The 23,225-nt window shown below is 38.5% G+C and overlaps 1 protein-coding gene across 6 annotated transcripts; it reads left to right on the top strand.

The window, feature by feature from the left end:
• Positions 1 to 23,225, top strand: LOC124054801 (helicase with zinc finger domain 2-like). 6 transcript variants are annotated; one of them, XM_046381209.1, is made up of 20 exons: positions 1 to 233; positions 3,604 to 5,115; positions 6,524 to 6,707; positions 8,121 to 8,228; positions 9,179 to 9,693; positions 9,791 to 10,429; positions 10,594 to 11,392; positions 11,539 to 11,614; positions 11,786 to 15,170; positions 15,269 to 15,354; positions 15,798 to 15,920; positions 16,014 to 16,169; positions 16,457 to 16,601; positions 16,683 to 16,811; positions 18,728 to 18,920; positions 20,568 to 20,714; positions 20,917 to 21,126; positions 21,242 to 21,398; positions 22,067 to 22,234; positions 22,342 to 23,225. In XM_046381209.1, exons 2-20 carry the CDS (start codon positions 3,764 to 3,766, stop codon positions 22,452 to 22,454), a joined length of 8,685 nt encoding a protein of 2,894 aa, XP_046237165.1. In that variant the 5' UTR covers positions 1 to 233; positions 3,604 to 3,763; the 3' UTR covers positions 22,455 to 23,225. The 6 variants fall into 6 exon arrangements, 5 of the variants coding, with proteins under 5 accessions (XP_046237165.1, XP_046237174.1, XP_046237150.1 ...); XM_046381194.1 differs by lacking the exon at positions 1 to 233 and adding an exon at positions 669 to 1,590; XM_046381202.1 differs by lacking the exon at positions 1 to 233 and adding an exon at positions 669 to 1,725.

The following is a 23,225-nucleotide window of genomic DNA, read 5'->3' as shown; positions in this document are numbered from 1 at the left end:
TTGAGCCTGATCCAACTCCCCAAATGAGATGGAAACCAACTTCAAAGTAGACCACAGCAAAGCTGAATGTTTAAAAGTTTACCAGGTGGTTGACCTAAATGGATGAAACTTATTGATAAATTATACTGTGCCAGTGGTAAACTGGTCCAAGTTCCACAGTACCCAGGTATGAGCTGTGACTTGGCCCGTTCAATACAGGATAGAACAGTGGACAACAGTGCACCAGGCTAAAGGTAATACTTCAGTTTATCCATAACACTTTGCAGCAAATATCACTGTGCTCACATGCTTACTAAAAGTTGCTTTATGTTTGAGCTTTTGCATGCAGCAGTTAACATTTTACATTTTACAACATTTTACATTACATTTTAACATATGGCATGTTATTTTTCATGTTAGCGTAAGTGTGTGGATGCAGGAATCATGTCAACATTCTAGCATTTACATGATACTTTAGGACTATCAGTCACTAGCGTTATCTAGGGATCATAAATGTGTGTTTCAAATTTTTTATTTTTTTTTATTTTATTTAATTATTTTCCCTTTAAACTTCCATGATGTCATTGTCGCTGTAGATAAGCATTATCAGTAACTGCAGCAGAGACGCAGAACCAAAGCTGTCAGAACACAAATGTGTCGACACAAAATGTTTACACAAAAAACAAACAAAATTAGAGAATACCAGCAGAACCTAATGAAACAAAAATTACTTTGGTAAGCTTTTTATTCATAACAGACATTTTGACTTCTCATAGAAAAGCACAGGTGTCCCAGTGCGACCTGACAGCGTGACACCATGGCAGCATAAACAGGACACAGTATGGAGTGTGTGGCAAGTCATTGCTAATTGACCGGCTGCAGGTGCTATATTTAAATATGCACCAGCCAGTGGCATGTTTGCTGGAAAACACTATTATTCACCTCTAATTTAAACTGCCAATGGTAAGCAGACTGTAGCAGAAGGGAGTGGAAGATGTTTGGTGAGGACACAGTAACAGCATGGATTTAGGCTGCTTTAACCTCATGAACCCTGATGTCACTCTTAAATTATTCACTGCTCTAAAAGAAGAAAAAACTTTGTATTTTTCTTAGTGGATCTAAATCTGTTGTACCTGGGAAATGAACTGGAATTTAAATATCTGCTATAATTCAGAAAATTTTGAAATTATCTTACATTTATGATACATATAAGCAGATATATCAACATATGTCAGGCTGGGGCAGGGCAGGTGGTGGATTTGTATCGTGAATAGTGTCCGTATGGGCCACAGAAATTTTCAGTTTTTTCATGACTCGGTAACAGAACATGGGGACGGGGCACGTCGTTTTTTTGTTTTGTTTTTCATGAAATTGCTCTTTCTCTTCGGAAATGACTGTGCAAGATTAAAATGAGGAAGCCAGGGAAAGTGCGACAGTGGGGCGGTGAGCCTGCCTGCAGACGGCGCATGCCTATCGTTTTCACCTGAAACGAAACCTAAACTGGAATTGCGGTGTCCGGTAATCACGAACGGAGCGCGACTCGACGTTAAACTGTGTGTGAGAGCTGAGGGGCTCCAGATGTGCTCCGCTTCACGCTGACACCTGTGAGCGGTGAGTACACGCGATGCTGCACGTTCACGGCTTACTTGTTGTTCATCAGCGAAGTCTCACGTCATCTTCAAACAGCGTAACTCCAAGTCAGTCTCCGCGATATTACAATCACTGAGACGATCAGCCTGTTTCACGGTAATTATCAACATTGCTGTCGTTGTTGTCATAGTTATTGTTATTATTATTGTTGTAATGGTGGGCCTAGTGGGATGTTAGTATTTTTACTGTTGGTGGTAGTAGACTAATACTGGTAATAATATTATATTATTATATAATAATATTGACGAAATGACACTTGTGGACATAATTGTATTGTGAATATGTTTTGAGAATTTTGAATAAGACGACCATCAATATTTGAATTTAGGAACGTCTTGTCTTCTTGTAACAAGTACATTTCCAAACCAAGTTTGAACATCACTTCCTTCTGAAACGCTGAATTCTGTGAATCTGCTGCTGTCGTTGCAGCTGACATTCTATTAAACTGTGCAACTGCCCCGCCTGGTGGGCGTAAGAGGACAGTTCATCCCAGCCTGCTCAAAAATACCTCTAATCGTTTAGTATTTTCTAGTATTTTGCATTCTGTGAGTTAGTCACATAGTCATCCTAATTCACATACTTCCTGGTTCTGATTAGGGCCAATTCTTTGGCAGTGTTGAGTTTTTACTGTGTATTTGTACTCTGGACTCAACAAAAAAAACCCTCCTCCTTGTTGTACTCAATGAAAACAAAGAGCACAAAGGGTTCCACAGGCTTTGACATGCGATCTGTACGTAGATAATCTATCTGGAGGCATAGCTAGCAAGGCATAGCTCATCCAGACACAGCTGGAGATGCTCTGACGTGTACTGTGGTCACATCTGAAATCACATTGTTAACAAAAACTCTGCCCAGCAACTTGAAAGGTCACCTGAGTCTGCCTTGTCCTGCTCACTAAAGTAAGCCTAAACAAAGTATTAGCAGTCACTAGCAAGTCTTCCCTTTAAGAAAAAGGTGTAAAAATAAATAGTATAATTTCCTTCACTTAATGTATATCCCGAGATCCCATCACAACTGAATATTTTTGCGACTGTTTAATTACAATCACTTGAAGTAATCTTAAGCAATCAAATAGTGAAGTTAACAAATTCTGAATGTTTTTAAGGCAGAAAAGCTGACACAGTTCACTTTCAGTGTGTTCTCCTCTGGAATGTTTCTGATAAGACAGTTCTCTAATAGGAGTTCCACCTAACTGGAAGCACACAAATATGATGTAAGGATGATACACAATTAAAACGATTAACAGCTGCGTTATGTGCAGTAGAAACAAAGTCTTGGAGGTGGTATAAATATGGGTGCTTTCAGTTGGATCACCTCAGGCTTATTGTATCTGCCTCTGAGTAACAAAAGCTACTGAGCACTGAACCGTGATGGTAGCTGTTTTATTTGCATATTGCTGTGTTCTGTGGAAAGAGAGCTGTTTGTTGAGTCTTACTCCCAAGATGTCAAAATACTGCCATTCGGAGTTGGTGGTGAAATGGCTTGTGTGTTTACAAACAGCAGTTATGTAATGCATGATAAACCGGATAATTACTTGGTTTATTTCAACTAAACCAGAGTTGCTGATTGTTGTGGAAAGACTAACAAAGAGGTTTTGATGTGTTTTATTTAGTTTTCGTCGAATTTGAATTTGTTTTTGGATTTTGTTGTTTGTTTTTTAGAAAAGTTATATAATGGGTGTTTGTTATTGTGTTATACTAACTGGATGTGCAGCTGGTATGCTCATTTGTTTTGGTCTTAGATGCTGGTTGTCTAAGCTTAACAGGTGACCATAGCAACAACCACACCACTTGTCCTTTGTGGTTGTCTAGATCCACAATGTTAATGTTATACTCTTCAAAGTATTCTGCAGATAACCAAATATGATGCAAAAATATTTTCCAGCTAATATTAATGACTCTTAATGGCTCTCTGTGTGAAATATATTGAGCCCACTTCTCATCATGCTGGCCTCCCTGTTGTTCTCTTTTTCAGATACACTCAAGCAAAGACACCATTCAGCTTGCCATAGAAAAAGACAAGTCTTTACCTGACTACACTGCAAACATATTACACATTGCCATTACACATTTTCCCGAATCCAGATGCTGACATAAGCAGAATGTGAAAAAAGAATGTGAAAGAATGTGTCACAATGTCAGCTAGTGGATTCAGATTGACTCCTCTTTTATTAACACATGATTTCAAACTTGTATGCAATGACTGCTCTGTCAAGGAGAAAGAAATTACATATAAATTAAAGTCAGTCCACCACCAGTGTGCACGCAGTCTCCTGCTCTGCAAAGCCAAAGGTGGCAGCAAATGGAGGCCCGTTTCTAGGCGGCCCGCGTTTCCGAACCCAAGTCAGTATGAGGTATGTTGCTTCTTTGTGGAGGGCTCTGGTTGCACATATCACAAGAACCGGTGCACCTTTGCCCGAAGCGTTGAGGAAGCCGCCGTGTGGACATTTGAAAAGCGGCACAATTTAGATCACGTGGTTCTCTGTCATCTTATAGCTCAGTCTGAGAGAGCATCTGCTCAGCCTGACCCCACCAACCCTCTGGGTGATGTCTTGGCAACTTTTGATTTGAAGGCTGTGTGTGATCTGTGTTCTGTCAAGGAAAACGAAATAACATACACAGTTCAGCCAGTGAGTCACAAGTGTAGCAGAAATCTGCTTTTGGTCAAAACCAAAGCCTCTAACCAGTGGAGGCCTGTCTCAGAGCGGCCTACGCATGGAAACTTTGGCCGAAATGTTCTTTATCAAAAGTGTAACTTCTTTGTTGAGGGTTCTGGATGTACACAACACAGGAATGAATGTACTTATGCCAGAAGCCATGAAGAGGCCACTGTGTGGAACTATATTAGAGAGAAAAAAATTGATATAAAGGAATTAATCAGACTTGTAATTGAGTCTGAGCCTATTTCTGTAACACCAGAAGGTGCAGCTGAAAACATACTCCAACGGTTTTCAGGTGAATTCATCGAGTTCTGTAAAGAGTGCTTTCATGGCCTTCCACAAAAACTGACAGGCAAAAGGTGGAATGCGACTTGCTCAGCAGATGCAGCACACACCTGGGATCCAGTTTTAGTTCATCACCTTTCAGAGAAAAAAGGAAAGCACATTTACAGCAAGGTGCGCCCTCTTCCCCAAAACTGTCAGTTTAACTACTGCAGTCATGTCAGCCAAGGGAAGCCATGCTGGCATGAGGCCAGCCGCTGCCAGTCTGCCCAGAGCGAGGTGGAGATGGCCGTGTGGAAAGCAGAGCACAGCGGGCTCCCTGTTAGGCCTCATCTCCTTCAGGCAAGCCGGCAGGAGCAGACAAAGGCCAGACCGGTCACCATGTACTGCAAAGTTTGCCTGCTGGTCTTGTCGTCCCCAGAGAGCTTCTACAAGCACTGCTCCTCTTTGGAGCATTACCAGCTACTCTCTGAGGACACCACCACCAGGTGGAGAGGACGACAGCCACCACACAACCAGCGAGCTATGTTTTGGCTGTGCAAGAGGTAAACAATACTAGTACTCCTTGCATGTTCTACAACTATACTGTAGTTCTTTTGCGGGATCATGGCTTTGTCCCACTATGGAGATCAAAACTGAAACACCCAGAGTTTAAGTCAAGTGCATATAGTTTTATAGGGCAGTTGCACTTTTTGTCAGTGTCAGTGACATTTTGTTATTGTCAGAAAACCCCATGAAAAGATCAACACCAATATCATGTTAGTCTGTCTGTCAGTACTATTTGACTTCCCCAGCCTGCTTATGTTCCAAGCCCGTACATTCCCAGTGAAGATGGAAAGTTAAATATCTAAGTGTCCTGAATACGTACTTTAATCTCTAAGAAACTAAGAGTACCCATCTCCTACGTCAGATGGGCACTCTATTTATTTATTAACCGAGTCAAAATAAACTACCGTGTGTATGTTGACAGTAATAAAGTTTCATTACTCAGTGTAACAGAGTGATTCATTTAGATATTTTCATGGTGTTTGAATGACAATAGAGCTCTATGGTGACTGTCCAATTTAAAACAAATCAAAAACCTGACAAATTGAAATATAATACCATTTTTATTATGTTTCATTTTTATGTGTGCATTTACTTTGTCATACCTCAATGAAAAAAACGATGACATTTATTTAGCTTTTTGTCTTAAATAACTGATTGAATTGTCAAATATATCAAATCACAACTCAGAGAACAAAGATGTGTATTACATTTATGTCCAGCAGAGGGCAGTAAAGACCTGCCAACACTAAATGCAAAGGAGTGTAAGGAGTCCTCATGTGGGGCTGCAGGGGAGGGTTTTCATTTTTGATAGGTGAAGCATCATCCACATCAAAATGAGAAACACGCAACTCTCCAGTCACAGCTCAAACATAGTCAAGCTTAGTCACTGGTGGTAGCCAAGCCTTCTACAACCTTTAACAGTTTCCTGTGGGCTAGCCAGCTGGATGGACCATGTCATTGCCTGTACATTCAACTGCGTTTATGATTAACTGCAATTTTAGGAATTCTCAATTATAAATGTAATTAGGTACAGAGTATCATCAGTATCAGTTTCATCCTGTAGAAAACTGTTTTAATATTTTTCATTTTGGCCTGAATGAATGAATGAAACCTCATGAAAACCAGTAACAGTGCTTTGCAGTGACTATGGGCAGGTCTATGCTGTCTTCTGTGAGAAAACAGACAAAATGCTCACTTTCTTGATTTGTTCTAATTTTAGGTGTTTTAAATCTTTCACAGTAAGGGAGCTCCAGGAACGCTTCCAAAAACAAAACAATTAAACTAAACTAAAAATAAATGAGTATTAATTGAATTTGATGTTTCCTTACTGTTTTCTTACTGTTTATAAGAGACAATTGAATTGTCATATGTAGATTTTACTGTTATATTTTCATGTCATCCTAGACCACAAACGTGTGAGTATGGCAACAAGTGCCCAAAAGCTCATTCTGTGGAAGAACTTCAGGAGTGGATGATGCGAGCTGAAGAAGAAAAGGAGATCAGACATAACATGGAAGCCCAGGGTCTCATGCCTTATAATGAAAGGCTCTTGGAGGAATACAGAAACAGCAGTAATGAAGTGCACATAGTGAGTACAATCTTTTGTCTCATTATTTTCTGTTGAAGATCATTCATGTGTCAGTCTGTGCCGATTCTCAGCCAAAACACAAACACCATGTTCTTAAAGACTCTTTGAACGGGTATTTATGTAATTAAGGCTGGAGTCAGTGTGTCTCAAGGTCATAGCAAACTCTCACTCAGCATCACTGCTGTAGAAAAAAAGGATAATACTGCCTGTAGTAGGGGCTTATCTGAAAAGACACACACAGAGAAGATAATGCTGTATATAATACTGTACATGCTCTGGCAAAACATAGAAACAATAATAAAAAGAAAAAAAAATGACAAGTACACATGTTTTTTGTGATGTGCTTTGCCTCATATAACATTCAGAATCAGAATTCCTTTATTTATCCCTGAGAGGAAATTCTTTTTAGTTACAGAGATTACAATTTGCAATTTTCCTGACCAAGAAAATGAAAATGAAAGACAGGAACAAAATAGAAAACAATATAAAATAAGGTAAAATATAAAATATCAGCTATTTACATATATACATACATTTATACATTTCCGTGTATCTGTTACATTTGCACCTTTACGCGTGGGGGTAAAGGTGCATGGTAGCCCACCAGATGCACTAATATCTGGGTAATATTTAAACCTGCAGTGCGGAGCTTTGACATAGTAATAAACGTGTTTAAAGTCAGACTCTTGCCAAAGAACTGACATAATGCTGGTTTAGCCAAAGACCACAAGATAAATCTCTCTGTATTTCTGAGTATACCAGACTTTTTAAATCTGTAGATCGTTGCAACTTTCCTGCACCGGCACACCAATAGTGATGCATTTTATGCCTAGCAACAGAGATTGGTTTTCCAGAGCTGAAGGGAGGTATAATCATTTCTGCTTTCCAAAGACTTCCAACACTGTAGAATGTTACTTTTAAATATGTTTTACTTAATTACATTTATAGAAAGTATATTTTGAGCCCAAATTGGCTTCATCACATACAGAGGTATCAAAAGCTATATATTCCTTTGTAATTTATGTTTATTGCATGTATGTTTCTCTTTCTCTCTTTCATCCTCTCTGTCCTGTCTACCTCTTCTTCCCCCCCTTCACCCAGCCGACTATCAGCAGGATAGTTCTCCCTTGTGAGTCGGGTCCTGCTCAAGGTTTCTTCCTGTTAAAAGGGAGTTTTTCCTTGCCACTGTCTGCTTGCTCGGGGGTTCAGGCTCTGGGTCTCTGTAAAGCATCTAGAGACAATTTTGATTGTATAGGGTGCTATATAAATAAATAAATAAAATTACTGAAGCATAATAAATGGTCATATGACTTTATTTTTTAATATATTACTAATTGACAGTTGAATCAGTTTATTCTTTAGTTCCTCACTATCCTAAATCACAGCATTTTCACTGTTTCAAATGTTTAACAGTTGTCAGAACAAGTTGATGATGTCAGCATCTCTTGCAATGAAGATTTAACTGTGGCTTGTGAGCGGATCAATACAATACTGCAGTGGAGGTTTGAAGTTGAAACAGAGGTAAGATTTCTACTGTAACACATACGTGTGCTTTTCCTGTGTCAAATGCAAAATACAGAAAATGTATTATAGAAAACCTAAGGTATTCATATGAGCAGATGTAAAAAAGGAAAAGGAAAGGAAAAAAGTGTGACCTTAGCTGAAATAAACTGGAATGACATTTGGTTATCAGTCATCGACTGTAATGCTGAGCCTACTGAACACAGTGTCCCAACAACCTCAAACATACTATTCCAAAAAAAAAGGTTTACCATTCCATTGGTGGAACCCTTTTATGGCTCAGGTCAAAATAATTGTTTCAACATCTCTGATATTGGTTAAATTATGCAAGAAACATGAACAGCTGAGACCAGCCAGCATACTACACAGAGAGGCAAAGTGTAGTGTAAAGTGTAAAATATTAAAAGCACAATTTAAACCTTGTTTGGACCCCTCTTTCCTGTATTTCTTATACTTTACAGTAATTTTGCCAGAAGTGTGGCTTAACCATTCTGCTAGAACTAAAGCATTTTATCTGAAGTGAACATACAATTTAGAGGTAAACTGTAAACATCTTGTCTAATAATAACTTGGAGAAATGAAGCCTAGAATATTTGTCAATATACCTGAAATCCACCTTTCGAAGTCGTGTTCAAATAACCAAGAATTTAGGCATCAAATTGACCCAGTTCTCTGTCTTAAATTTGATATTACCCAGTTGCAGCATTTTATCCAGATTAAAGGTAGGATTGCATTATCAAATCTGAATCCAAATCTTCTCCAACCTTATACTGAAGAGACAAGACTCGGCTACACGAATATCATTAGTTTTGTGCTATTTGTAGATTCCAGTGGAGCTGTGTTGGACTGTTTCTGACTTGTGTGATTCAAACATTTTCAATAAGTCCAGAGTACTGTAAAATCTGAAAGTCAAAAATTACTTTTTGTGAAACTTTTTTTTCTAAATGCAGAGACAGCTTGTGCATGTGGCGCTGCTTAAGCAAGAACCAGGCGCTTCATTCACCCTTGGTGACATCAGCTCTGAACCCTGCATCTACGCCTCAGGTGAACATTTCCTCAGTGAAGACATGACCTATGACGTCACTGTGTCTTTCACATCTGTCAATCAAGGCCTGTATGAACAGTGGTTAGTCCTAGATTTTGACATGAGACCAGTGCTCTTGAAGAAACTCAGAGTAACAGTAGGCCATCTGTCACTGGACACAAATGAAGAGCAAACTGTAAATCATGGAGCCACGTTTCAAAGTGTTGAACGTTGGCATCGAGGGAACAAGGTTATCATCCCATGTTCGTCCAGAACAGAAGAACAAGAGGAGATGTTAAAGGAGTACAAGCCTCCTGAGATAAGCTTCCTATATAAATCCTCCTACAACAGCCAAACACCTCTGAATAATGAGAACTACAAAGAAAGAATGCACCACTTCCTGTACAATGAGGAACAGGCAGAAGACCATGTTGTTTCAAGGTGATATTCTTATCTCATTCATTTTATGATGCTTGCAATATGCATTTATTTTTTAAAACCATACCTAAGCTTTTTTTTTTTCTTTCTTTTACTTTAGACTAAATGTTTGTGGCGAAATTACAACACTGGATGTACTGAACAGTGCACAGTTTGGCATGATGATAGCTCCTCAGGGACAAGTGTTCTGTGCTGTCTCAGTTCCTTGTAATCTCACCCCAGACACCCCTGAGGGACAAGCACTAAAGCGAAGCATCCAGTCTGCCCTGATAGCCCCTTTATCTTCAAGTGGTCAAAACTCCAAAGTTTATGAAGCCACCATTCTGCAAGACAAAACAAGTGACAACAAAATGTGTTTGCAACTGTCCAAAAAATGTTGCTCTGATCTCAGACTCAAAAGCGAAGAGTCGTACCAAATGGAGGTGCAGTTTCAGCTGAATCGCCACAGCTTCTGTACCATGCACAAAGCTGTAGACCTCCTTCCGGACACAAAAAGAGTGCTACCAGACCTTAAAAACTGCGGCGTTCCTATAAATAATATCCACTGTGAGAAGCTGAATGCCAAGCAGCAGTCAGCAATTAACTTCATCACAGGGAAACCCAGTGTCCAAAAATTTGTGGCGCCACTCCTCATTTATGGACCATTTGGAACTGGGAAAACATTCACCCTTGCTACAGCAGCCAGACAGCTTTGTAAGCAGCCTGACAACAAAGTGCTAATTTGCACCCACACCAACAGGTGAGACATACTGTTGAAAGCACATTTCATGAAATATAGTCAGTTTTTATATCTTGTGTTCCTTTCAAAGTGTTAATCTAGACTAAGCAATACATTGGTATGAATAAGTTTTAATATAAGAATACCAGCTGTACTTTCTCCTTGACATTTTTGTTTCCTTTCAGTTCTGCAGATTTGTACGTTAGAGATCACTTCCATCCATTTATCAACAAGAAAAATGACGGAATGACACCAATTCGAATAAAAGCAAACAAACAAGGGAGTGCATTGTCAGCCACAGATGAGATTACTTTGAAATACTGTTTTCTTTCAGAAGATAGACAGTATTTTCTCCCACCTACAAAAGCTGCCCTAGATCGTCACAAAATAGTCATAACCACTACAACAATGGCCAGACATTTTCATGACCTAAAGCTCCCAGAGGGATACTTCACCCACATACTTATTGATGAAGCCTCTCAGATGCTGGAATGTGAAGCCTTGATGGCCCTTAATCTTGCTGGGCCAAACACCAGAGTTGTTTTGGCTGGAGATCACATGCAAATGGGACCCAAGCTTTTCTCCGTTGATGATCATCACCGTTCAAATCACACACTCCTTAATCGCTTGTTCCATTACTATCAAGACCAAAAGTGTGATGCTGCCCAGAGCAGTAGAATCATATTCAGTGAAAACTACCGCTCAACCAAAGAAATCGTGGATTTTGTGTCCACCCATTTCTACGTTGGAAAGAATGAAATTATTAAAGCTACTGGAAACATTCCGGCTCCCGCAAATGGGAGTGCCTTAAAGTTTCACCATGTCAGGGGAGAGTGTCTCTTGGATACTGTGTCAATGTCGTGGTATAACAAAGAAGAGGTTGCCAAAGTGGTTGAAGAAGTGAAAGAAATTCTGGAACACTGGCCTTTGACCTGGGGTTCCAAGGACCAAAGCTCAATCTGCATTCTATCAGAGGGATCTCAAGTAAGTTAAAACTTTGCAGCTGTCATAAGACTGAGACAAAAATATTAATTGCAACAATGATACAGTGACAATTTCCACATTATTCAAAATGTCTTTGTTAGATACAGTCAGAGTTGTAATTATCTCAATTTTCTTATCGTTTATAGGTTCGGCAGATTAGGACAGCACTTTCGAGGAAAGGTCTTGCTAAAGTCCATGTTGAGAATCTTGCAAATGTGCAAGGTAATTTTAATTTAGCTTAAAGAGCTCTAACATGATGATCCACATTATCACAGACATGAACGGTGCTTAAATTTAAACTGTGCATCTCAATGGCTATTCAAATATTATACTTATGTTATCTTTAATGTGTTATTGTCAATTTACATAAAAATGTCTTTCATGTGTTAACAGGCAAACAGTTCAGGGTGGTCATAATGACAGCTGTGCAAACACGTGACAGCCTAAAAACATCTCACCTGCCTGGTCTGGAGTTGTTTAATGATGCCCGTGTGTTAAACACTGCAATGACCAGGGCTCAGTCCCACGTGGTTGTGGTTGGAGATGCAGCTGCGCTCTGTTGCTTTGGAAAATGCTCAGAAATCTGGAAGAGCTACACAGGCCATTGCATCAGCAACAACAGTGTTGCACCACAGCATTTTACCAAAGATTTCTTCGAAAAAGATGTCATGGAAACTGCAAGGTTTCAAAAGTCTGAACATGTGGATGAGAGCAACACTCTCAGTGACACAATTCTTCAAGAGCTGAAAGACGAATATGAACAAATGAATACAGAATGTAGTCCAGATGAAGACAGTTTGGAGCTTGACTTTGATCAGCACATGTCAAGATCACCACACAAAATCAACAATGGTGGCACAGACCTTGTGGAGTTAAGTAAAAAACAAACAGGAATATACAGGAGAAAGTTGCTCAGGGAGTCATATGAAAGAAGTTGTGCCAGACCATTTCAAAATCACACCAGCTGTGTAAGCATTACAGGAAGGACAAACCTGAGTATGGTCTTCACAGGAAACAAAGTGATTTTACAAACAACAAGGGCGGTCAGCAATGCCAATGAAACAGAGTCAGACTGGGTGCTTGTGTGCCTGCTTGATGATGAAGATTACAGCAAACCAAGGCAGAATTCTGAAGACAAATATGTCAGAAGGACGATGGTGCCCATTAAAAAAACTATGCCCAAAGTACGCATACTGATCAGCAAAAGAAAACGTAACTTCATTCCGATTTGGGAGCAAATTAGTGGACAGTGGAAGATTGCAGCCTATGAACATCTCAATGAAAAACTCAAACAGAACAGTGTATTCGTGGTGCAAGTGATTAGCTGGAAAGAACATTGTTTTTATCCTTTGGGGTATGTCATTGATATTCTTCCGGTTGGAAGATCTTTGGATCATGGGCTAAGGGTCCTGAATGAAGAATTTAAAGTGGCACCCTATACATGTACATCAGATGAAGGTTTGTCCTTGCAAGATGAAGATGGGCCATACAGACAGGATATACGTGACGTAACTACTTTCACCATTGATCCAGAAAAAGCAGAAGACTTAGATGATGCCATCAGTGTTATGGAGATTGGTGACCAATATGAGTTGGGAATCCATATTGCAGATGTGGCAAGTTTTGTGATTCCAGGTGGTACATTAGATGAGGACTCAAAACAACGTGGGGCTACATATTACTGTGTTGGGGACAAAAACATTCATATGTTCCCCAAGAAGTTGAGCACTAGATTCTTCAGTCTTCTGTCAGATCAAGATCGCAGGGTGGTTTCATTAATGTTCAGAGTAAACAAGCAAACAAATGAGATCATTGGAAAGCCTAAATTTCAACTGTCCTGGATCAGGTCTAATAAGAAGTTGTCATATGAAGAGGCTGAGACAATCATTTCTGAAAGATTTGGAAAAAGTTCCAAATTTGACACAGTAGAGGACTGTGTCATAGTGGCTTATTGTTTTGCAAAAGCCCAAAGGAAGATTAGACTTGGACTGGATTGGGTTTACTCCCAACCTGATGATCAGAGATTGCCCGGAAAGCGCAAAGCCAATCTCATGATTGAAGAGCTAAATGTGTTATACAATACACTTGCATCTGAGACTTTGATGAAATCAGAAAAAACAAGGTATTGCACACCCCTTCGCTGTCAGTCACCACCAGATCTTGAAAAAATTGAAGAACTGAGAAAGAAGACATGTGCAGAACTTATACCACTGTCTTTTCATGTGAGGCACAAAGTTGACCATGACAGACAAGTCCCAAACTGTGAAAATTTCAATGTTCTTGCTGAAGTGTGGAAAGATATCCAGTCAGCTGCCAAAACCAATGATATAGACAAAATGGTGGACCTGATTGCTGCAGATGACATCCACCCTCTGCTCCAACCAATCATTGATGAGTTCAGAAGGTGCTCTAGTAAAGCTCGTCTCATCCCTGCCAACTCATCTGCAAGTGTTGGGCATTATTCTCTGAATGTAAGCTCATACACACAAGCATCTTCACCAATACGAAGGTACATGGACATCATCTTGCAGAGACTTTTGCACACCATCATTTGTAACAGGGCTGTACAATACACTAAGAAAGAGATTTTGACTTTGTGCGAACAGTTTGAGCGCAACCTCAAAAATGCCAAGGAGTATGAGCAGAAGGCTGAGCAGATCTCCTATGCAGTGAGCATGAAAAAACAAAGTGCTGCAAAGTTAGCCTTTGTCGTGAATGTGGATCCCAACAAAGACAGTTTTGCAGTGTCATTTCCTTTTAACAAGAACATATTTTCAGAGAGTTTATCAATTCTGTACCAAGATTTACAGTTGTGGGACCAACCATATGATGAAACAAATCACTGCATCACTCTGAAATGGAAAAGACGGATCTATGCAGTTGACATGTTGCAAATCGAACAAGAGTTGAAAATGCCAGACCGTGGTCCTTGCATTGAGATTCCACTGAAAATATGGATAGACACTGTCAAAGCAATTGATGAAGAGAACTGGGATCATGCAAAGTTTCTCATAAGGCAACAAGAAAAACAAAATATTCTTCCACAAACATCTGAGATGTCTCATCCCAAGACATGTACCTCTGAGGAGCTAGGGGTACTAAATGTACAAAAGGGACATGAGGTTGACATGACCCTCAAGTTGCAAGCAGGTGACACTCTTAAGGTCCAAATGACATCAGAGGTAAAAAGAGGTTACCAGATGCCGGCTGTTCAGTTGGTGCACATTAAACCAAACTTCGAGATTTGTGTGGACCATGTCCACAGCCCTATCACATGCTTCTCCAGATCTGCAGATGATCCATCAAGGACTCTTTATCGTGACCCAGAAGAGTATATACGGATCTGGAAACCATTGTGTGAGATGGAATCTGCTGACACTGCAGTGGGCCAAAGTGACAGCATAGTCATTGAGAACCTGGTAGTAAACTTCAGTCAAGAGCAAGAAGGCATACTCACAGGAAGCTTCTTCTTACCCCTGGCACAGATCAATGAATGGGCCATTGAATGTAACCTTTCAAAGTGTTTACTGTGCATACGGAAAAGAGGTTTGAAGTTAACTGAAACACCAAAACATTCTGCATTGGTGGACCCAAGAGAGTTCACGTGGGTAGCCCATGGTGTCACAAGAAAAGCAGAAAAAAGGGAAAATCCTCCAAATGAAGGAACTAAAGTGGAGTTCCATGTCAGTCACTTGCCAATGGAGACCAAACCTGATTGTGTGTTTCAGAAGAACACTTTTTTCACAGTTGAGATAATTCCAAAACTCCTGCCTGACATGTAAGTTCAAATGTATATCCCATTGATAATATTGATAATACTAATTTAACATTTCTTAGCACCTACATATTTGTTTCACTTTTTTTTTTCTTTGGCAGACGAAAAGAAAATGCTGTGGTCAGTATCACAACTGCCTGTGATCTTGTCAAGGCTATAGCACTTGGACGGCACATTCCAAAAGAGGGTATGTCCATGAGTCTGCAGTCAATTGTGGCATAAATTGTATCACGATTGTGAGTCACACATAAAAATGAAAATACACACACACACGCACTCAACAAAAATATCAGAATCAGAATCAGAATCAGAAAAGACTTTATTGCCATGTAAGTAAATGCAGCAGTATAAGCACGGCAGTGTTTTACTCTCATTTTTCATGAGCTGAAGTTAAATATTTAGGACACAAAAGACATGTCCTTTACAATAGCGTTGATTAGGTTAGAAGGAAAAATCTCTTAAAGTCATTTGTATGCATACAGAAGGTCTTAAAACTTTCACTTTAACTTGTGACAGTGGGAGCGAAAAAGTTGTTTTGTTGAGGGTATATTGTTGTAATGTCTTGGAAATTGTTTTCAATTATTTTTTTCTTTTGCTTCAACAAAACGATTTGTCATTTGGTCTTTGCAGTACAAAAGGGACATATGATGAGAAAGGAGCTATCAAATGGACTGCCAAATCTTAACCCAAGTCAGCGTATTGCTGTGGATAAAGCTCTAAATAATACCTTTACAATTATACAGGGACCACCTGGTAAGAGCTGCAACTTTTATCCTGGAACTTTTGTCCTGTTGGTTCATATATTCTGCAAAGGCTTGAACCATTTTTTCCTGTTTGTATTTATAGGAACTGGAAAGACAATAGTAGGTGTGTACATTGTGTACCGTTTCTTAGAGTTGAACTCTAAGAACCAAAGGAAATTTGACGACCCAAAGGATGAGAACAAGAAGCAAGTTATTCTCTACTGTGGCCCATCCAACAAGTCTGTTGATGTTGTAGCAGGCAAGTTGATTTGTTTATCTGCTGAAACCTCAGCCGCATTACTTCCTGTAAATATAACCCATGTTAACCCAATTCGGTTTATGTACAGTATATAGCACCAAATCACAACAGCAGTTGTCTCATGACACTTTCCAATTAGAGCAGGTCTAGACCAAAGTCTTCAATTTGATTTTTAGAGAGACCCAACAAAACCCTCACTTGGCAACAGCGCCACACGAAAACTTCGGTTTAGAAGCAGATCTTGGCTTAAAATGTTGTGTTGTGTGGCTTTTACTTTTATAACACAGAATACCTGTTGAAGTTTGGGGATAACATAAGGCCCCTCAGGGTCTACAGTCAACAAGTGGAAATGCTTGATTACCCTTATCCAGACTGCACCCTTCAGTTTTCCCGAAGGACTCTCCGCCAAGAACGTGCCAAACCAGAGCTCAGGTATTGTAATCACAACAGCTGATTTAATTTTTTTTTTTTTTTTAATTCATTAAATAACCCAGACATATTTTATGGTTTTAGGAGCATCACACTGCATCACCGTATGCGTCAAGACCAAAATCCCCATTCACGTGAAATAAAAGAGTTTGATCAACGCATTCAACTTGCCCTTGAGGGAAAAGAGGAGCTGACTAATGAAGAAGTGAAAGAGTAAGTTCAGATGGATTATTGGTTTAACAAAACTACATAAATAGGCAGAGTTCAAAGACTAATTAAAATCAGAGTGAGGCACAACAAAAACAAATCCAGAGGGTAACACAGGCATTACAAGTATAAATTCATATTATTTATATTATTATTATTATTATATTAAATTTATTATAACTTTAAATGTAAGATCATTAAATTATAAAACACCACATCAAAGCCATACTAAACTGATGAAAAATGATCATTGTTGCAATAAAATAAAAATGAATAAAAATGCAATTTTTGCAATAAAAATGATATTTTCAGCTTGTCTCAAATCCTCTGGAAGGCTGTTCCAGTGTCTTGGAGCGTAATGCATGAAAGCACCACCAACAAATGTTTTTGTTCTGCTTTGAGGAACAGCAAAAAGAGAGGAGCCAGAGTTTTTGAAGGGCTTTCCTGATTCATATACTAAAACTGTCTCTAAGATATGGTCTTGTGCAGTGCCATGTACTACCTTATAAACTGATTTTAAAATATTTCTGTGTTGGTACTAAGTAACTAACCAAATATGAAATAACCATTTTAGAGAGTATAAAATAGGCTTAATGACCACTTTCCTTTTGGTCTTAGTCAGCACTTGTGCATGCATAAATTTGTATCGATTTAACTGGTTTGTTTTTGTATTCTTGGTAGGCCACAAAGGAGAGCATTACAATAGCCTATCCTGGTAGTTATAAAGTGTGCATTAATCTTTTTGTGTCACTCAGGGAGAGAAATGGCCTGGCTTCGGACATGACAACATCTTGCAAATGATCCTTGAAATTAAAATCAGAAACATTTTTTGCTTTATGGTTTGAGTCCTTGTGTACCGGTATTTATTTTGAAGACCATTTCTCCCTCTGAGCCTAATATTCAGTACTTCTGTTTTGTTTCTGTTTGAGCTGTACATAATTCAGTATTTTATATCTAAAAGACAGTTAATAAGTGAGTCAGTCAGTCATCAGGAGACACAGCCACATAGTGGAATGAGATGCCACACCTCCCAATGACACTGCCCAGTTGTAGCATTTCTAAATTAAAAAAAAAAAATCCTAAAATGTATCCTTGTGGTACCCTGTAAGCTCATAGTGTTATAAGTGGTCATCTACAGGTAAAAAAAGATTTCTTCCTCAAAGATATGAGGTAAAGCATAATAATTTCAGACAGACCAGCATTCTGACAAAGTATCAAATCACGAGAAGTGAAAGTTTATTGATTTGTTCAGATATCATTCACTGCTTTCATAGAGGCAGTCTCTGTGCGGTGATGTCCTTAAACATGATTAAAAACATTTCTAATTTAAGATTTGAATTTAAAAAGGTATTTAGCTTTTTAAATACTATTTTTTTGAAACTAGTTAATATGTGAAATATGGTCTCTATATGGCATATATATAAATATGGTTATCTATCCTGATAGATATTTGTGTGAGATGTTGTCATAATTAGTGCATTCTTGAGTTTTGTGAGGTCACAGTGCCACCAAAATCAGTTCATCCTTGAGTTAAGTTGATATTTGTGCCAAATTTGTAGAAATTCCCTGTGTTTCTGCGATGTGGTCAAAGGTGGTAAAGGGCATGACTATTGCCACCAAGTATAAAGTACATAGATAAAAGCAAAATTATTGATTTTAAAAACATTCAAAAAGTACAAGTACACAAAAATTCTGTAATAGTTAATGTAATGAGAGATGTATTTCATGTCTTCAAACTCTGCTAATGTCCTAGCCCTGTTCAAGACTGTGTCATCCACTGGATGGGAGATGGTCAGGCAAGGTCAAATAAAAATGGAAAGATAAAAAAAATGATATAAAAAGTAGTTAAGAGTTGAAAATGAAAGTTTGAATATGAAGAACTTTATTCACTGCTCTAACTGTATGGATTTTTCTCCTCCCAGATACAAAAAACTTCTCAGAGATGCTCGGACCTATGAGCTTGAACGACACGACATCATACTGTGCACCTGTACTCAGTCTTCCACCCCAAGCTTGACTAAGACAGTCAGTGCACGTCAGATCCTCATTGATGAATGTGCAATGGCCACTGAACCCCAGGCACTGATTCCATTAGTCTGCAACAAACCAGAGAAGGTGAGCTTTCCAGTTAGCATCACTATCTTGCTTGTGCTTTCCATTCACGAGTCTGTAAAGATCCCTTTTTCTTGGTGCCTAGATTCATGAAAATACTGCTCTTAGACTGAAATACTGAGTTTCAATATCATATCTGTTTTATTTTTTATAACCCTACAGAGGTTAAACTGGACTGGGGAAGACAGTTCAAATTATTTATATAGTGCCAAATCACAAGTGCCAAATCTTATGACACTTTCCAGTTACAGCAGGTCTAGACCCAACATCCCCACATGGACAAGCACTTGGCGAGTGGCGAGGAAAAACTTCCTTTTAGAAGGCAGAAACCTCAGAACAGACCCCAGCTCTCAGTGGGCAGCCATCTGCCTTGACAGGGGGGGACAGCGGGGTTCATTCAGACAGGGATGCATAGTGACAGCAATAATGTGTTAGTAGTAGTATTAAAAAATACAATAACAATATTAACAATAATAATAATAATAATAATGATCTAGAAATTTGGCTAAATGGGAATAATATCAGAATCAGAATTCCTTTATTAATCCCTGGAGGGAAATTCTTGAAATAGCAGTCCGTATCAAGGAAAGACACAAAATGACCGTTCTTCTAGCTGAAAAATTACTCAGTGCAGCTTACAACATTGAAGTAAAAGATATGACAACAACAGTTAAAAAAATAAATAAATAAATAAAATCCAGAATCACTGAGATGGACAAAAGAATCACTCCTCTCCTAAAAATATTTGTAAACTCAATCAGGTATAACTAATCACCATCTCAATGGCACACCAAGCTAACTGACTTCCACCTGTGATCAACTGTAATCATTCTGATTAGTTCAACATAAAAATAGCTATTTCAGTCCTTGGTAGTGCAACTGAAAGCAAACACCAGAAGATGGTTCCACAGTAGAGGAGCTTGGTAACTAAAGGTTCTGGTTCCCGTTCTACTTTTGAGGACTCTGGGAACCACAAGTAGCCCTGTGAGCGTAGAGCTCTCGTTAGATAATAGGGTACTCTAGAAGATAACCATTAAGGGCTTTGTATGTGAAGAGAAAAATTTTAAATTCTATCCTGAATACTACAGGTGGTCAGTGTAGAGAAGCCAGTACAGGAGAAATGTGGTCTCTAATACGGGTTTTGTCAGTACGTATGCAGCAGCACTCTGAATTAGATTTCTGTGACAGGATCTGTCTACTTTTTGCAATGTCAGTTCCCATTTTGATTTTGTCTATTATCCAAAGACAGAATGTAATAACAGCTACTGGCGAGGTTCAGCTCAATTAAATTTATTTATAAAGCACCAAATCAGAACAAAAGTTGTCTCATTACACTTTCCAATTAGAGCAGGTCTAGACCAAACTCTTTACTTTAACTTCCATGTCCAGCATGGAAATTCATTATTATCAATAATATTATCCATTTCGATATGATGCAAATAGTTTCTCTGGTCCCTCTCCCAGATCAAATCTTCCCCCCAACAGTTTAATTCATTCAAATCCAAATTCAAATTCCAAGAAATCCAAATGTAAATATTGTCCACAAGGACTTAATCCCTATGTTTCTGAGACCTGAGACTGATCTGTCCTCCTGCGTACCCATCTGATACTGTAATTATTCACTTTAATGTCTTAAAATGTAATTTACAGATTGTGTTGATTGGTGACCACAAACAATTACGACCTATAGTGAAAAACGCACGCGTGAGGAAGCTGGGGATGGCCAAGTCACTATTTGAACGCTACTATACAATGCATGAGGACTGGGCAGTGATGCTGGACACCCAGTATAGAATGGTGAGTGGTGAGCACATTAAATACACACTATACTGTGTGGTGTGTGTGTGTGTGTGTGTGTGTGTGTGTGTTCAGTATTTTAAATAATAGTACTATAGTAATAGTATAATAGTAATATTAAAATATAATCAGTATTTTAATAAATTGTAATAATTTATAACAAATACTATAAATAATAACCATAATTTATTTATCTTTATAGCATGAAAACATATGTGAGTTCCCATCAAATGAATATTATGAGGGAAAGCTGCAAACTGGGGTGAAGCAGCCAAACAGCGTCCTGCGCGTTGAAGACAGGACAATGCCAGTCGTTTTTGGGGACATCGAAGGAAAGACCATCAGTTTGGTTGTCACCACAGCCAAGGGCAACGAGAAATCTAAAGCAAACAAGGAAGAGAGGAGCAAAGTGGTACGGTACCGAGCACCCTTGTGTTTCCTTAACCTGTCTTTAACATTTTCTTTAGCGTTAATGAGATTATTCATCATTGCTTTAAATCACTGCTTTTGATTTGTTTCTTTTGTAGATTGACATTGCTCAAAAGCTGGTGCAGAATGCTAAAGTCAAACAGCAAAGTATTGTTATTCTGTCACCCTATAATGCCCAAGTGTCAGAAATAAGAGATGAGCTGAAGAAGAAGAAAATGGATGAAATCACTGTCACCACAATCACCAAAAGCCAAGGTGACAGTATACTTCTCTTACCTCCTGACAAATACTTTATTTTGCTGCATCACAATGGAAATATAAAACTGCTCCTTACTCCTCTCACAGTATCTGTGTTTAAAAACAATACACAGGGACCATTGATACTGATGATGATTCAAATTCCCTTTGTATATAGTCATGCAGCACAAGAAAATTTGCTTGTTGGTGTTACAAAAAAGAGGTATATGTGTATATGTATATAAATACCTTTATACACACATACACACACACACACAAATACAGATTATGACCTGCAAACTCCCCTGGCAGGCTCAGGATTTGGTCTGCAAAGTTTAGGTGGATGTTGCGTGTCCCAAAGAAAATGCATATGATTACCAGAACCCAAGGTTTCCCCGCAGAACACTGCATTGTGAATGGATGATTAATGTTATCCACTTCATTGGGCTGTGGTGTAGTCATATTTTATGATGATTTGGAATGTAAAATCATCATTACTGAGCTAGTTAACACCAATGAATGTCATGATGTTTAGTCTCACAGAAAGGAAATATTCAGTAAAGTTTTTTTCATGATAAAGGTATTTTTCTGGCTATGTAAGTGACAGTGATCTGGCACTTCAGCTCCGGATGAGACTGCTGTTTAGTGAAGGGTCATTAAGTGAAATGCAACATCTTGTGTTCTAGGAAGCGAATGGCGTTACGTCATCATATCGACAGTGTGCTCTCTGCCAAGTGAAGAAATTGTGAGTGATCCAGACGGACTTTGGCTGTCCAAACATCTGGGTTTTGTGGGTGATCCCAACCAGATAAATGTGGGTATCACCAGGGCCAAGGAGGGGTTGTGCATCATTGGTAAGATACTGCAACTCATCTTTTGCTTTTATTTCTTATTTTAAGCCTGTGCTTAAGGTTCAAAGTTCATAATTAGTTTTGTAACTCAAATGTTTTTCCTCTCAAAGGAAACCAAAGGTTGCTCAGCTGCAATAAAGCTTGGAAAAAGCTGCTGAACAACTACAAGTCTCACAATGCCGTGACAACTGCAGACAAGATTTCAGTGCACTGTGCCAGATAGCTGATCTCCATTGTTTTAAGGAGAATTGATTTCCTCGAGCAGCAGATAAGAGTTCCTACTCTCAATGACTTCATGAAATATGTATAGATTTTATTTATTATTTTTTTAGTTTGATTTGATTTGATTTTTGATGTTGCAGTAACTTTTTATTGTGTATTTAAATTTTCACTCTTTTTACAGTTTTATAACAAATGTTGGGCTTTGATACTTGACACAGTTGGATTTTTTTGTACATTTACATACTCCTTTCTCTTTGATATCTATGCATCTCTAAATAGAAAGCCCTTCTTTATCAACTGTATAGAATTTTGTTTTTAAATGTGCTCATTGAAATTTTAACCATTTAGGTTTTTATATTTTTTCATTTTTGTTTTTAGAATTTCAGATGTTGTATTTAAGAAAGTAAATAATCATAACTTTGGATAGCTGACAGAAGACAGAGTTCAGCTCTTGTAGTTTTGTTCTTTTTAATTCATTTTAGATTATCACAGTATGGAATATAATGAGGCGCTGTTCTTGTTAACTAATAAATGAGTCAAAATGTGTTTTCATTGTAAGACAGCGGGTCTTAACTTTTTAACTGCTTCACAGATGGTGAGCCTATAGTCTTTATTTTTTCATTGTTTTACTTCTTGTATTATTGTTTTTGATACCTGCAAATAATGACTACAGAAATGTTTGTAAAATAAGTTGTTTCTTACTACATTCAGTGATATTAGTAAATGTGTTATGTACAAATGCACAAAAATATTAAAATTGATATAGTCCTGG

This window comes from Scatophagus argus, chromosome 3, assembly GCF_020382885.2.
Source record: "Scatophagus argus isolate fScaArg1 chromosome 3, fScaArg1.pri, whole genome shotgun sequence".
NCBI lineage: Eukaryota > Metazoa > Chordata > Actinopteri > Scatophagidae > Scatophagus > Scatophagus argus.
This window is presented reverse-complemented; position numbering and strand designations above follow the sequence as displayed.

Bases quoted from the DNA above. Each gene is read 5' to 3' on its own strand.
- LOC124054801 (XM_046381209.1), top strand. From the start codon at position 3,764: ATGTCAGCTAGTGGATTCAGATTGACTCCTCTTTTATTAACACATGAT. The intron at 10,430-10,593 runs GTGAGACATACT...GTTTCCTTTCAG, and splicing joins ATTTGCACCCACACCAACAG to TTCTGCAGATTTGTACGTTA. The intron at 15,921-16,013 runs GTAAGAGCTGCA...TTGTATTTATAG, and splicing joins AATTATACAGGGACCACCTG to GAACTGGAAAGACAATAGTA.